The 12,364-nt window shown below is 51.1% G+C and overlaps 2 protein-coding genes, 1 long non-coding RNA gene and 2 other non-coding genes across 10 annotated transcripts in view; 1 reads left to right on the top strand and 4 right to left on the bottom strand.

Moving 5' to 3' along the window:
- The window catches only part of LOC123969210, an 81,632-nt gene that overhangs the window by 15,643 nt on the left and 53,625 nt on the right, over window positions 1–12,364 (bottom strand). The gene's annotated exons all lie outside the window — the stretch shown is intronic.
- On the bottom strand, window positions 7–10,723 carry LOC123969205 (zinc finger protein 664-like). 6 transcript variants are annotated; one of them, XM_046046369.1, is made up of 10 exons: window positions 10,467–10,716; window positions 9,156–9,444; window positions 8,523–8,607; window positions 8,237–8,296; window positions 4,978–5,173; window positions 4,787–4,871; window positions 4,501–4,560; window positions 3,331–4,219; window positions 1,647–1,785; window positions 7–1,567 (listed from the first exon to the last, which is right to left on the bottom strand). In XM_046046369.1, exons 8-10 carry the CDS (start codon window positions 3,352–3,354, stop codon window positions 234–236), a joined length of 1,497 nt encoding a protein of 498 aa, XP_045902325.1. In that variant the 5' UTR covers window positions 3,355–4,219; window positions 4,501–4,560; window positions 4,787–4,871; window positions 4,978–5,173; window positions 8,237–8,296; window positions 8,523–8,607; window positions 9,156–9,444; window positions 10,467–10,716; the 3' UTR covers window positions 7–233. The 6 variants fall into 6 exon arrangements, with proteins under 6 accessions (XP_045902325.1, XP_045902326.1, XP_045902324.1 ...); XM_046046370.1 differs by having other exon boundaries at window positions 4,995–5,173; XM_046046368.1 differs by lacking the exon at window positions 4,978–5,173 and having other exon boundaries at window positions 10,467–10,657.
- Window positions 4,342–4,447, bottom strand: LOC123970507. The gene has a single exon (XR_006824997.1). It is a non-coding gene; the product is annotated as a small nucleolar RNA SNORD89 (small nucleolar RNA).
- Window positions 5,759–5,869, bottom strand: LOC123970506. Its single transcript, XR_006824996.1, has one exon. It is a non-coding gene; the product is annotated as a small nucleolar RNA SNORD89 (small nucleolar RNA).
- On the top strand, window positions 10,111–11,838 carry LOC123969207 (dynein beta chain, ciliary-like). The gene is made up of 2 exons (XM_046046375.1): window positions 10,111–10,661; window positions 11,589–11,838. Exons 1-2 carry the CDS (start codon window positions 10,317–10,319, stop codon window positions 11,826–11,828), a joined length of 585 nt encoding a protein of 194 aa, XP_045902331.1. The 5' UTR covers window positions 10,111–10,316; the 3' UTR covers window positions 11,829–11,838.

Below are 12,364 nucleotides of genomic sequence, written 5' to 3'. Positions count from 1 at the left end.
GGCCCTCAGCAGCACGAGCTGCAGCTGTTAGCAGTCAGCTCTCACTGAAACTCTGCAGGGACGTTCTGCAGCGTCTCTCTGGGTTCTGACTTAGTTCTGGACCCTCAGAGGGCCTGATGAAGATTCAACACGTGTTCAGCGCCCCCTGCGGACACCCGACAGTAACTACCCTCCTGCATGCACCCCGCAGCGTCCGCGCTTCGCCTCTCGGGCCGACCCCGCCGTGATCCCGCTCACTCGGCCGGCTGGTGGTCGGTGAACCTCTTCAGGTGGTAGCGCAGCACTCCTTTGGTCTTGAAGGTCTTGCCGCAGCTGCAGGCGTGCGGCCGCTCGCCCGTGTGGTCGAGCTGGTGGACCCGCAGCAGCGAGCTGGTGAAGAAGAACTCCCCGCAGGTGATGCAGTAGTGGCTCTTCTCGCCGGTGTGTTTGGACCTCTGGTGGCTCAGCAGCGAGCCCGACGTGATGAAGCTCTGGCCGCACTCCCGGCAGCTGAAGGGGCGCTCGCCGGTGTGGATCCTCTCGTGGGCCCTCCAGGAGTTGTGGTAGGAGAAGGACTTCTCGCAGTAGGAGCACTGGTACAGCTTCTCCTTGGTGTGGCTCAGCCGGTGCATCTTCAGGTAGTGGGCGATGGTGAAGCTCTTCCCGCAGTCGTCGCAGGTGAACGGCTTCTCGCCCACGTGGAACAGCGTGATGTGGGACCTCAGGTGGGACGACTGGGTGAACCTCTTCCCGCAGGTGGTGCACAGGAAGGGCCGCTCCCCGGTGTGGGTGACCATGTGAGACTTGAGGTGGGGCGACTGGGTGAACCTCTTGCCGCACTCGGTGCACTTGTAGGGCTTCAGGCCCGTGTGGGTGCGGTTGTGCAGCTTCAGGCCCTGCAGGCTGGAGAAGCACTTGCCGCACTCGGTGCAGTGGTAGTCCCTCAGGTCCTCGTGGGTCCTCTGGTGGCACCGCAGGCCGCTCAGCAGCTTGAAGCCTTTGCCGCAGGTGGGGCACTTGTGGGGCTTCCTGTTGGAGTGGGTCACCTGGTGCAGCTTCAGACTCTGGGGGTTGCTGAAGGTCTTCTTGCACTTCAGGCAGGGCAGCAGCTTCTGGCTCTTGTGGGACTTGCGGTGGAAGTTGAAGCCCTGGTAGGAGACGAACATCTTGTCGCAGACTTTGCAGTGGTAGCACTTCTCCCCCTCGTGCACCTCCAGGTGCTCGGTGAGCTCGTCCTGCTCGCTGAAGCCGTCCCCGCAGAACCAGCACTTGAAGGGTTTGGTCCCCGAGTGCGTCCGGTGGTGGGTCTTCCAGTCCCGCTTCAGGGCGAAGGTCTTCTCGCAGTAGGAGCACCGGTAGGGCTCCTTGCGGTCGTGGATCTGCTGGTGCACCACGAGGCTCATCAGGGTCGGGTAGGTCTTCCCGCACTGCCAGCACTGGTTGGGTTCCTGTCCCCGGTGGGTTCTCCGGTGAGCCTCCAGGTGAGACCTCTTGTAGAACCCTCTCTGACACTCGGAGCAGTACACCATCTTTCTGCCGGTGTTGGTCGCGTGGATCTGCCTCTGGTGGCAGAGCTGAGGGTGCTCGTCTGTAGGGGGGTCAGAGGTCAGAGGTCAGAAACCCCAGAGTTCTCTAAATCAAAAGGTCGCAAATATAAGATCTCTCACCAAGAGACAGGAAGTCCCGCCCCTCCAGCAACGCCCTGCAGTCGGTCAGTTTGACGGACAGCTTCTTGAGGACCGGATACGACTGGATCTCCACGTCGCCGTCCGGCTCCAGTTTGATCCGGACGTCTTCAGCTGCGTCCTGAAAAACAAGCAGACGGTCAGACGGGTCGTCCGCTGAACTCCAAAGAGCTCGTTAAACAGATCGCCATCATCGCTAATATAACGCTGCGGCGAATCACCCATCAGCGGCAGAATATTAAAGTCATCAATCAGGATTCCCGCTTCGGAAATCTGAGGATTTCCTGGTTTCTTTGCTCGTCTGTGACGGTGACCTGAATATCTTGGCGTTTGAGGACGCCACGTTGGCGTTTGGGCCACTAAATGTTTTCTTGGTCACACCGAACATTCACAGGACGGTTTTCTCTCTTTATCAGTGTGCGTTTCTCCAAAACTCACTGGTGGAAGAAGGTGAATAAAAGTAAAACGGTGCATTTACTGTTGGCTACGGACCAATCACAGCGCAGGCAGCCCGCGTCTCTGTGACGTGTAGTCGGGCTACAGCGTTGGCGTGCAGCAGTCTGTTTAGCGTTAGTGCTGCTGCAGGTTTCCATCAGAATAAAGTGATGGAGCTGAAGCTGCTGGAGACGCACCAGTGAAACCAGTGAAACCAGCGCAGGGGGTCAGACTGGGCTGCAGAATAACGTTTGTTTAATCATCAGGTGATCAGCTGCTGATCCACACGTCTGCCAATCTGGTTATTTTGCCTCCTAAAGTTGCTGGTGGAAAGTCCGACTATGTTTTGAACGGGTAACGGCGGTGCGGGTGGCGGAGTGGCGTGGAAGGGGATTACGGTAGTAATCTTTACTCATTACCATTGACGGCAATGTTGCTCTGCACGATTGCTCTAAAAGTTGCTCCGCGTATCAGCTTAAGAGTTCAGATCAACCTGATAAAGAAAGTTTCTCCCTGAGCCCGACCAGAGTGGAGCCGCTGGGATTTTTCCTGATTGAACTTTTAAATAAAACTAGATCGTTTCAACGTGTTGAAATCATCTCAAACAGAAGCTTAATAACTGATCCAGAGTCACCAGCTGCAGTCTGAACAGGTCAGAATGAGCCGCAGCTGCATCCTGCTGCACTTTAATGACCAGGAGGCAGAAACCGTAACAACATTTTACAGAGTACTTGTGAAGTATTAGTACTATGACTGAAGTAAGGGATCTGAGTGCGAGTGTCAGGAACCAGGACCGCAGGCCTCCACACCAGCCCTCAGCAGGGACTCCAACCGAACTCCATTCAGAATCCGGTCACTTTACAGTCTGTCCAGAGACACGCGGCAGATTAACCTTCCAGCCCCGTGACTAAAACCAGTTCTTTGGTCCGGCTCGTTCAAACCGAGCTCTGCTTCAGTCCTCACGGTCCGGCAGGCACCAACAGATCCAACTGGATCAGGGTTCTGTTGGTGCCGAACGAACCGGAGGCGGTAAAAACACCTTCAGTCATGTTCGGGTCCGGCGGGGGGGGACGTGTGGACCCGGAGCAGCGGGAGGATCTTTTCTGTGCCGGTTTCTAAATGGAGTTCGGCGGCGGGCTGCGGGTTAGCTGCGTTAGCTTAGCTCCGCTAACGGCCCCGGTGTGGAGCTCTCCGGTCGGAGGAGGAACGGCGGGCCGGGCGCTGCGTTTACCGGTGACGCCGTGTCGGTGTCCATCCCGCCGGTTCCGCTGCTGGATCAATGTGTGTCCGTTAATAAACCGGACCGCTGGTCCCGAGGAGCGAACAGCTTCTTCTTCTGCTGCAGCCGCGCTTTCTTCTTCTGTGTTTTAATGTTGGTCACAGCTGCACCAGCGCCACCTACCGAAGAGCAGCAGCGCCGTCCCGTTACAGTGAAGGGGGGCCGCTGCCCCACAGATCCAGGACTAAGGTCTCAGCACTCTTTATTCTAGTCTGTTCATGGTGTTGTAGCTGCAGCGTTTTCTGGCCTTTAAATCATGTGCAACTGAGTTTATTCTATAAAGATCTGAAACAGAACCAGAGAGCCTGTTGTGGTTTGGGCTCAGTCAACATGGAACCCGGACCACCTGGGGCAGACCGTGGAGACTGTAGTGGACTACACCTCCCCTTCCTGGACACCATCACCACCCGGACCCCCAGCTGAGGACACAACCCATTTCAGACTCTGGAGGCTGCGGCTCATCAGGACAACAGTCTGTAAAGCACGTCACTGATCAGACTGTTGATTTATATCCATCACTTCTGCTCGTGCACTTAAAGTTCTGCTGTTCAGGACTCCAGGAGCCCTGATCTGGTCCTCCGAGCAGCAGCAGGTGGTCTTGCTGCAGCCTGGCAGACCCTGTGAAACTGAAGGTTCCTCTCACGCTTAACAGAACAAACATCAGGTCCAGTTTACGTCTTTATTGAAAAGCAACATGAGCGACTGATTTACAGGAAAATTCAGATACACAAACTTTCCTCTGCACAACAGTTCAGCTCGCGGTCCAGCTGCAGGTTCCGCCCCGTCCGGCGTGAAACCGCTCGTCACCAGAGCCCGACGGCGAGGGCTCGTCCTCCAGCGCCTGTGAAGGGAGGAGACACGTCAGCGTCACCAGTTCACTCTGTTCACCGCAAACCAGAAGCCACAAAGATCCAGATCAGGTCACCACGGTCTCTGACCGCCTGCTCAGGTGACCTCCAGCCAGCTGGGATCAGATGAACGCTTCGGTCAGTCTTTGTCACGGCGCCCGGCTCTGAGAACACTCTGCCGGGCGCTACAATTCGGCCTTTTGTTCACATCATCTCCCAGCTGACATTAGCCCCGCCCACTCTGACAGGATGCTGGTCCCAGATGTTCACTCACCGCCGCGTCGGAGCCCTGACCTCAGCGGCGACATCACAGCTTCATCTCCAGCCGGTCGTCCTGTCAGAGCCAATCAGAGAGCAGAGTGAATCAACAGGTAGACCCTGATCAGCCGGTCCTCTATAAACCCTCAGAGCCAGGATCAGAATACGCTTCAGTCCGGTTTTGTCACGGCCCCCCCTCTGTGAACAGACTGCTGGGGGGGCTTCAGTCGGCCTTTCGTTTCATCACTTCCTGGCAGGTAAACTAGTCCACACACACCTGGACTCTGTTTAGTGGATCTTACCTTTGACCCTGAGCTGAGGGGCGGCAGAGCCAGATCACACAGGTCCTGGTCCACTTCTGGCCTGCAGGACTGGTTCTAGTTGGACCTGGAAAAGGACAGAGACCCATCAGTTAGTCCTACTTCTTACAAACGCAGGTTCTGGGTTTTCTTTCCAACTCTAACCAGACAGGTGACGTCACAGAGTCTCACACCTGGACCACGTGTTCACCTGAGACTGGTTCAGCACCAGCAGAACCCGTCTTCCCTCTGGGTTCATTCAGCAGTGGCGCCGCTACCAAAATTTCATCCCATCATTTCTGTCAACGTCTCGCTGCGCAGCGACACGCCGCCAGCTTCCTCTCATGGTGCAGAGGACCTGACCGCTGTTCTCAGGGCAGGAGGTCGGGTCTTTAGGGGCGAGAGAGCGAGCGGTCAGGCTGCAGTAAATGTACAGTGAAGGTCAGTTAATAGAAGCCCGTTTCCTGCCGGCGGTTAGCGGCAGCTAACGGTTCATTAGCTGCTCTGTAACTTCAGCTGCGTTTAAAAAGAAGTTAACGAGCAGCAGCTCCCGACTTCCTGCTCCTCCAGAGATCAGCTGCACATCCACACCTCCAGTTTACAGGCCGTTTGATGCCGGTGACCACGAGTGACGCTAACGACGAGTTCTGTTTGAATTTTAATGAGCGAATGAAATGAGGCGGCGTTCCTCGTGCTGCCCGTTCAAACCGATAAAGGCAGAAGCTGTAAAGACAAACAGTAGAGTCTGACGGGTCAGCCGCTTAGGTTCAAAAGCTCGGTGCTGATCCACTGGAGACCACACCTACACATCCTGAACAGACTCACCCGTTACGCCGCTTCACTATCAATACGGCTGCTCCGATTGGTCAGCCAGCTACACTTACCAGCTGACAGGTGTTGTCAGAGTTACAGCGAAACGCGTTCCCAACAGGAAACAGAATCAGCCGCCCGAGTCGGTCAGGTGGCCTCCAGCCAGCTGGGATCAGATGAACGCTTCGGTCGGTCTTTGTCACGGCGCCCGGCTCTGAGAACACACTGCCTGGCCGGGCGCTACAATTCGGCCTTTTGTTCACATCATCTCCCAGCTGGCGTTAGCCCCGCCCACTCTGACTATGGCTTAGAGTAGATATCCAGACGTCTAAACCAGACCGCTGCACGAAGCAGTGAAGAGCCTGACTATCTTAGAGGACCGCAGTGAATTCTGGGTAAAACACAGACACTTTTCAAAAAAAAAAAAAGGCAGATTGAGGCGCAGCCAGCCGCTCGGTGCAGGTTCCCCTCGGGGGGAAAGCAGTGTAATAGTTAAGGACATTTGACTTGGAACATTTAGTGGAGCGGTAGAAATGCTTCATTTGTTTAATGACCGTTAACCTTAAGGTGCGGAGCGTCAGGAAAGAGCCAACAACACGGTACAAGACGCCAAAAATAAATATTTAAGAGGAAATCTCCTGAAACAGGAGGCGGCAGTACTTCAGCTGCTCCCTGGGTCAACGATGAACCGTCCCCACTGGTGGACATTTCCAGCAGGTCACTGTGGCCCCTAAAAACTTAACAGGAGCCACTTCCCTTTTCTCAGGAATCCTGAGGGACAATTCACGACCTTCCAACATAATTTAACGCCGCTGCGCCACTTTGAGCTTTAACTGCTTCAGTCAGAGTCATCTTTGAGGGGGGAATTTAAATCCATTTATAACAGTTTTAGCGCCTTTGTGTTCCCGGTTGTAACCTCACCTGAAAATTGAGGCACTGACCAGCTTTCTCCGTTACCTACAACAGCCTGTCGAGACCTGCCGTTTGTGTGACGGGCTGCTCGGACTTCCTGCCAAAACCCATCACCTTACATTTGCGACGACGTTTAGACGCGCAACATTACTGCAACTCATGTTAAACAGTCAGAGTTGTATTTTAGTTGATCATTTCAAATATATGCAAAAAGAAATCAAGTAAACAAAGTGATCAGATTAAATAGTTACAGCTAAAGACTTTTTAAAGTGTCCATTACATATTCGAAAAGGAGTGGGGGGGACCAAACTTATTTAATCCCATATCCACTAATCAAGAGCTTACAAATAATCAACCCGCCGTGTTCCAGATAATGTTAGTTTGCCAGCTGACATATTCTCAGGTATGTAGACGGTGAAACCTTACTGCCAGAAGCCACTAAAAAAACCACACAATGCACCGTTAACTTACATTTATCTTTAAATAGATGGAGACTGTAAAACTAAACACTTTGTGATAACTTTGATCGACCACTGTGTAAACAACATAATTCAACCGGGCCAGAAGGGAACAGAGCTGGAGAATAAACGTCGGCAGCGCAGCACAGACGTTTGCGATCAACAGCTGCCGTCTGCTTCGGAAAGCTGATCCGTGTACATTATTATCACAATAACTTCTGTTTTCCATCTATTTTACTGAACATATTGGCACAAAGGCATCCCGGCTCCACCTGACTGCTACAGGGGCCCCGACACACGAGGAGGAGGAGCTAAGATAGGTGATCATATTATTAAGTATATTGTTAATATTAAACTGTTAGTTTGATATCATCTCGTTACTATATTCATTATAGTAGTTCAGTATTTAGCTCACTCTAATAATATTAATTCCAGCCGTTTGTTTGGGGTCTTTTTATTCATTAACTTTGTGCGAGAAAATGTTCTACGTGGTGGTTGGTCTTTAGTTTAAGTAGCCTACCAGCTCCTCACTAATCATAACCGTTTACTGTAGCACGTCATGTCCCGCTCCATCCAGGCTGTGATCTGTTCACAAAAAGTGACGCTGACGAGAAGAAGTTGAACATGTTTCATTAAGAGGCACAGATGTAGCTAAACAGCCAGCTAACGTTAGCCAGACGCCGCGGCTTATATTCCCCCCCCCATTGTCTTCAGTCTTACCGCTTCACCCGCTGGCGGCGCCTCTTGTTTGAGTAACAGGGCTGTTCAGTCCGACCATGTTTACAACGATTAGCACTGGGGGCCCGGCGTGGTGGAAGGTTACGGTCGGTTGTAAATCAGTTTTCTGCGTCGCACAGATCTGTTTGGGGCTGTATGAGTGAAAGGCTCGCACGGCAGATCCCTGCGCCCAACGTTAGACAAAATAACTCTCTACGTCCTGCTGTCTAGTAATCTTGGCTATGCAACATAAACACGTTCACCAACGCGTCGGACAAACAGGACGGTCACATTGACAGAGATATCTACAAAATTTAATGCCTTGTTAAAAAGGAGTGCAAGACTTTTTAATGGCCTTAATTTTCACAAAATTTCCTCTGAAGACTTTAAGACCCCGCGGACGTATCCGGTGGTTACCATGGCAACACAATCCTAGACCAAAGTTAGCCCGGGGGTCAGGTGTCTCGTCGTTGTGGTCTAAACTCTAAAGTCTTTATTTTGTGAAACTTGCATTAGATGAGTCTAGCACTGGAGACGGTCCCAGATGTTCACTCACCGCCGCGTTGGAGCCCTGACCTCAGCGGCGACATCACAGCTTCATCTCCAGCCGGTCGTCCTGTCAGAGCCAATCAGAGAGCAGAGTGAATCAACAGGTAGACCCTGATCAGCCGGTCCTCTATAAACCCTCAGAGCCAGGATCAGAATACGCTTCAGTCCGGTTTTGTCACGGCCCCCCCTCTGTGAACAGACTGCTGGGGGGGCTTCAGTCGGCCTTTCGTTTCATCACTTCCTGGCAGGTAAACTAGTCCACACACACCTGGACTCTGTTTAGTGGATCTTACCTTTGACCCTGAGCTGAGGGGCGGCAGAGCCAGATCACACAGGTCCTGGTCCACTTCTGGCCTGCAGGACTGGTTCTAGTTGGACCTGGAAAAGGACAGAGACCCGTCAGTTAGTCCTACTTCTTACAAACGCAGGTTCTGGGTTTTCTTTCCAACTCTAACCAGACAGGTGACGTCACAGAGTCTCACACCTGGACCACGTGTTCACCTGAGACTGGTTCAGCACCAGCAGCACAAACTCAACTACTGGCCGAACTCAGGCGGCGGGAGGGAAGAGGTTTCAGTAACGCTGTGAACATTTTCACCAGGACCGAGTTCATGTTCACATTAAAGACAAAGGAAACTACGGGAGCACGTGGCCGGAAGTGAAGACACATCTCCGACAGGGAGCAGCGTATAAACGTTAAAGTCCACTTTAGAAACAGGACTTTAGAAACAGGACTTTAGAAACAGGACTTTAGAAACAGGACTTTAGAAACAGGACTTTAGAAACAGGAGCAGCAGACACGTTAGCACCGAGCTGCCTAACGCAGCGTTAGCCAGGTTGGCCGCCATCTTTCTAGACATTCCCGCCACACGGGCGCTGTTTTCAGTCCTGTCTGCTTGATAGACGGAGTTTGGACTCCGGTTTACCTTTAGCGGATCCATCAGGGCCGGTTTGTCCGGGTCTCAGTCCACAGAGGAGCCTGGAACTCACGTTAGCCGCTGCTGCTAAGTTAGCTAATGGCGCACACGCCGGCCTGTTGCCTGGAAACGAGCCTTTGATCAGCAGCAGCTACGTCACATCAGCGGACAGCTTCCCGCGCCCAGCGCCACTCCTCTTTATACGACCCAGCGACCAATCACAGCGCGCTGTTGTTCTTCTTCTGGTGTTCGGCGGGTGGCAGACAGACCGCCACCTTCTGGGCTGGCGTGCAGCGGCCTGATATCAGTGACAGAAAATAGTGATCAAGAAGACTGAAGTGATTCAAACAGTAGAATCTGACAAAGAACAGAACAATTGGGTTTTATTTAAAATACTGGGAATAAATTTATAATATATTACAAACTCTTTTTTTTACTAAAATCTAAATAAAGTAATGTAATCAAATATAAAACTGACGCTACAGCTGTATTAGTTGAATATGGGGAAAGTATTTTATACATTTATGTATTTTCATAAAGAAAAAAATCTGAAATAAGTTAACCCCGACATGCTGCCTTTACGGACTTCCACTGAAATCGGATGTACTGCTTTCTTATGCTGGTGAGGCTGTCCGGCAGATAATTTATTTATTTAATGTGTGTTAAATACATTATAAACAGGTTTCATACGTTTGAGGGGAAGATCTGAATTAAAACACTCCACGTGGTTAAAGCGATATTTGTGTGGATGTGGTGGTGAATAATGTTCATTTCATAGGTTCTTTATGTTTGAATCTGTCATTTTTCGACAGTGAATCTGGTCAAATAAATTACCCAAATAAGATTTGGTTACTACGAGTTAAAACGAGCTGCCACATTATGAATTAAATGTAAAGAAATCGCCACAGTTCGATCTCTTTATTTACAAACTTACGAAGTTTTTACGGCGTGATGAAAAGAGACCTGAAGGCAGCACGCGCGTGTGACTGAATTGACCGTTATTAGTGAAAAACAACAGCAACCGTCAGATTTTAGTTTTAACCATACAGTCTACGGTTTTAACTGGTCTCCCCCCGACAGATTGGTTAATATAGTTGTTTTAAATTAAGTAATTTCATACTTTAAGAAACTCGAGACAGAAAGAAGACGGTTTAACGTTACAACGGACAGATGGACGGTAAAGACCAGCGGTTGGAGCCTGTCCGGGGCTTCGCTGTCAAAGCTTTGAGGTTGGACCCTGAAACATGGCGGGAGTTCGTCTCTGAGGAGGAGAACCAGGTGACCTTCAGCACTTTCTTCAACACCCAGGACTGCACTCACCTGTTCATCTGTCGGGGTCCAGACTCTGGACTCTCCGTCAGCCTCGACTTCCCCAAAAATGTCCAAACCAAAGTTATCTGTGTCTCCAAGACGGGCCGCGAGGTCATCAGTAAAGAAAACGCCAGGAAGAGTTTAATGATTGAAGAAGTCCAGGGAGAGGAAGCCATGAGCTTCATCATCTCGGTCTCTGAGGAGGTGAGGCGGCTGACTGCGAGCTAACTTAAGCTAAGTTTCAAGTTAAGGCTAACAGAGACAGGCTCAGTAAGTTAAGCGAGACCAAGTTAAGCTAACTTAAGTTACAATAAGTTAAGTCTAACTGTAATGTGGTAGGTTTCATAAGTACACTGTAAATAAAAAGGATAAAGCAAGCGGGAACCTCCGGCTCTCACGAAGATAGCAGGTGCTGAAGAGCCTTAAACCTGCGTCCTCTCTAGCGGCCAGCAGGGGGCGCCTTAAACCTGCGTCCTCTCTAGCGGCCAGCAGGGGGCGACTTAAACCTGCGTCCTCTCTAGCGGCCAGCAGGGGGCGACTTAAACCTGCGTCCTCTCTAGCGGCCAGCAGGGGGCGACTCCAGCGGCTGCAGTCTGTGAGAAAATGTTTCTACTTGTCAGCTGATTTATTCCCTCAGTAAACACTTTCCTGATGAGTTTCTGGTCTCAGTCGCTAGTTTCAAGTCTTCTTCAACACAGCATGATGTTCATTTAGTAAATTATGGTCCCGTTTATAGGAACAGAGACCAGGAAGCAGGGGAGGCTTTAGGGCGGGGCTACAAGCTGATTGACAAGACGCTACCATGGCGACCTGTCAATCAGGAGGCGACTCGTATCCTGATTGAAGCTAGCTAGCTCCACCATCTCGTCCAAATATGGTCACGTCTGGTTCCAAGAAACCGAGACTACTACTACAAACTAACGGGGGACGTCACGACGGCTCCGCCTACTTCTGTCATACAGTCTGTGGGCTAAAGTAAAAAACTAAGTTAGGATAACTTAAGGCTAATTAAGGTACAGTAAGTTAAAGCTAACATGCTAATGCTAATTTAGGTTAGACTAGCCAGATAAGCTCCACCTGCAGGACGTCTAGGCTGTGACTAACAGCTGGAGGTCGTCTCTCCCTCCTCAGGTGACCTGCCCGTTGCTTAGCAACCCGGAGGTGAGCAGCAGCTGGGCGGCGGGCGTGGCCGAGGAGGCGCTGAGGTTCCTGGAGAAACAGAAGAACGAGGCGCTGGTGATGAAGGCTCAGATAGAGGGGCGGACCTTCCTACCGTATCCCGACGCCCTCCGTTACCACAATTTCCACGACGATATCCATGACGACGCCCTACATGAAGACAATGTCCACGACGACCGTGAGGGGCGGTAGGACAGACACACCTGCAGCTTATGTGATTTCTTTGTTCCAGCCTGACCTGTAAACGCATCACACACTACATGATTTACCACACCAGTAACTGAAAGAGATACCAGTACCCTTAAAGTGATACCAGTACCTGAAAGAGATACTAGTACCAGTAACTGAAAGAGATACCAGTACCAGTACCTGAAAGAGATACCAGTACCCTTAAAGTGATACCAGTACCTGAAAGAGATACTAGTACCAGTAACTGAAAGAGATACCAGTACCAGTACCTGAAAGAGATACCAGTACCCTTAAAGTGATACCAGTACCTGAAAGAGATACTAGTACCAGTAACTGAAAGAGATACCAGTACCCTTAAAGTGATACCAGTACCTGAAAGAGATACTAGTACCAGTACCTGAAAGAGATACCAGTACCAGTACCTGAAAGACGTACCAGTACCTGAAAGAGATACCAGTACCAGTACCCTTAAAGTGATACCAGTACCTGAAAGTGATACCAGTACCAGTAACTGAAAGAGATACCAGTACCCTTAAAGT

The sequence above is a fragment of the Micropterus dolomieu genome, linkage group LG04 (assembly GCF_021292245.1).
Source record: "Micropterus dolomieu isolate WLL.071019.BEF.003 ecotype Adirondacks linkage group LG04, ASM2129224v1, whole genome shotgun sequence".
Lineage (NCBI taxonomy): Eukaryota > Metazoa > Chordata > Actinopteri > Centrarchiformes > Centrarchidae > Micropterus > Micropterus dolomieu.
Note: the sequence above shows the minus strand (reverse complement) of the source record. Positions and strands in the feature narration are given on the sequence as shown.

Bases quoted from the DNA above. Each gene is read 5' to 3' on its own strand.
- LOC123969207 (XM_046046375.1), top strand. From the start codon at position 10,317: ATGGACGGTAAAGACCAGCGGTTGGAGCCTGTCCGGGGCTTCGCTGTC. The intron at 10,662-11,588 runs GTGAGGCGGCTG...CTCCCTCCTCAG, and splicing joins TCATCTCGGTCTCTGAGGAG to GTGACCTGCCCGTTGCTTAG.
- LOC123969205 (XM_046046372.1), bottom strand. From the start codon at position 3,354: ATGGACACCGACACGGCGTCACCG. The intron at 1,786-3,330 runs GTAAACGCAGCG...CTTGTTTTTCAG, and splicing joins ACACCGACACGGCGTCACCG to GACGCAGCTGAAGACGTCCG. The intron at 1,568-1,646 runs GTGAGAGATCTT...ACCCCCCTACAG, and splicing joins GCGGGACTTCCTGTCTCTTG to ACGAGCACCCTCAGCTCTGC.